Here is a 1,763-nt window from a genome sequence, read left to right as displayed (position 1 = left end):
TCTTCACATTTCATGCCATTCTCCGCCGTGGCATAAGCCGATGCATCAGATTCTCCCTTTAACTCTTATCCAACTCGGGGCTACTAAGGATTGGATGTGATGTGAATCTTGCTTTTAGAGTACTAAAGGCCTCCTCTTCTTCATCTCCCCAACTCCATTTCTTGTCCTTTTTAGTCAACGCGTGCAATGGTTTTGCGATACTGGCGAATTTTTCAATGAACCGTCGATAGTAATTTGCCAGTCCCAAGAACTTCTGTACATCTTTAACGCATTTTGGAGTCGGCCACTCTACTACGTCTTTCACTTTCCTTTCCTCCATCTTGATTCCGTTTCTTCCTATTATACACCCCAAAAACCCCATCTCACTTCGTTTCCATTCACATTTTTCTGGTTTTGCGAATAAGTCATTGTCCATCAACCTCTGCAACACTTCTTCCACCACCTTGTCGTGCTCTTCTTCATCGTCTGTTCCTATCAAAATATCGTCAATAAATACAGCTACTTTCCCAGTATTTACTAAGTCCCTAAAAAGTTCATTCATCATAGTCTGAAAAGTAGCAGGCGAATTTGTAAGTCCAAAGAACATAACAGTTGGTTCAAAGGCACCCATGAAAGTAGTAAAGGCTGCCTTCCACTCGTCTCCCTCCTTTATCCTAATATTATTATAACCCCAACGTAAATCTATCTTAGAAAATAATCGTTTGCTACCCATAGTGTCTATAAGTTCGGAAATTAAAGGTAAAGGGTAATTGTTCTTAATTGTCCAATCGTTCAAAAATCGATAATCCTGTACCATCCTCTTTTTCCCATCCTTCTTTGGCACAAAAAATACTGGTGAAGTTTGCGGAGATTTTGAAGGTCTAATATACCCTTTTCGTAGTTGATCTTTGACAAACGCTTGGACCTCTTCTCTCTCGTTCGGTGATAATGGGTATATTTTTCCTTTTTTGGGTTTGAAATCCTCCTTTAGCTCGATAGCATGATCCCATGGTTTCCTAGTGGGCATCCTTTCCGATTCCTTCTGTTTGAATACCTTAAGGAATTTGTGGAACCGTTTGGGTACAAGTTGATCCACTGAGTCTATGCTTCGAATCTCTTCTTCTTCCGGCATTTCCTCTGTCATTCCCCTTACCCACGTCTCTAGTTGTCCTTCTTCCTCTCTACTCCTATTTTTTCTTTGGGCGCTTATTCGTTTAGGACGTACCTGTTCAGCCCCCGCTTGTCCCGCGGTGGCTGTCTTGCTGTTGTCTTCTTCTTGACGTTCTGCCTTATCCCCATTTAATCGGTCAGCCACGTCACCGGGTGATTGCGCCCACCCCTCAGCTTTCTCTTTGGGTTGTTGCGCCAACCCCTCAGCTCCACTGTTGGCACGCCTGTTTCGTGCCAATTCCCTAGCAAACGCTGCTTCTACTCCTAGGGCAATCCCTTCGATGATATTTTTGGGAGTGGTGAATCTCCCTACTGCCCTGTTCACCCGTTCGAATCTATCTTCCTCATCTCTGATTTCCTCCTGCTCCTTTTCATATGCTTCTATCTTGGCCATAGTTGGCCCTTCTTCCTCGTCATCACTTCCTTCGTATGGCATTCCAAACTCGTCTAAGGCAATTTCCTCTCTTGCTGGGCATTTGTGTTTGCTCAACAAGTGTTCCGATGTTTGGATTCCACACTCTTCGCATCTATATTGCAACACTGTTCCCCAATTCGACTTCTTTGGGAAGGAAACTAATTTCCAACCTGCATATTGCTTGTGTGACATGTCAGGC

General features: G+C 43.7%; 1 protein-coding gene across 1 annotated transcript; it reads right to left on the bottom strand.

Moving 5' to 3' along the window:
* Positions 1-414: 414 nt before the first annotated feature.
* Positions 415-1,543, bottom strand: AGABI2DRAFT_144976 (hypothetical protein; the record flags this gene model as incomplete). Its single annotated transcript, XM_006463681.1, has 2 exons — positions 415-471; positions 1,205-1,543. 2 exons carry the CDS (start codon positions 1,541-1,543, stop codon positions 415-417), a joined length of 396 nt encoding a protein of 131 aa, XP_006463744.1.
* Between the last annotated feature and the right edge of the window lie 220 nt (positions 1,544-1,763).

This window comes from Agaricus bisporus, assembly GCF_000300575.1.
Source record: "Agaricus bisporus var. bisporus H97 unplaced genomic scaffold AGABI2scaffold_9, whole genome shotgun sequence".
NCBI classification, from domain to species: domain Eukaryota; kingdom Fungi; phylum Basidiomycota; class Agaricomycetes; order Agaricales; family Agaricaceae; genus Agaricus; species Agaricus bisporus.
Note: the sequence above shows the minus strand (reverse complement) of the source record. Positions and strands in the feature narration are given on the sequence as shown.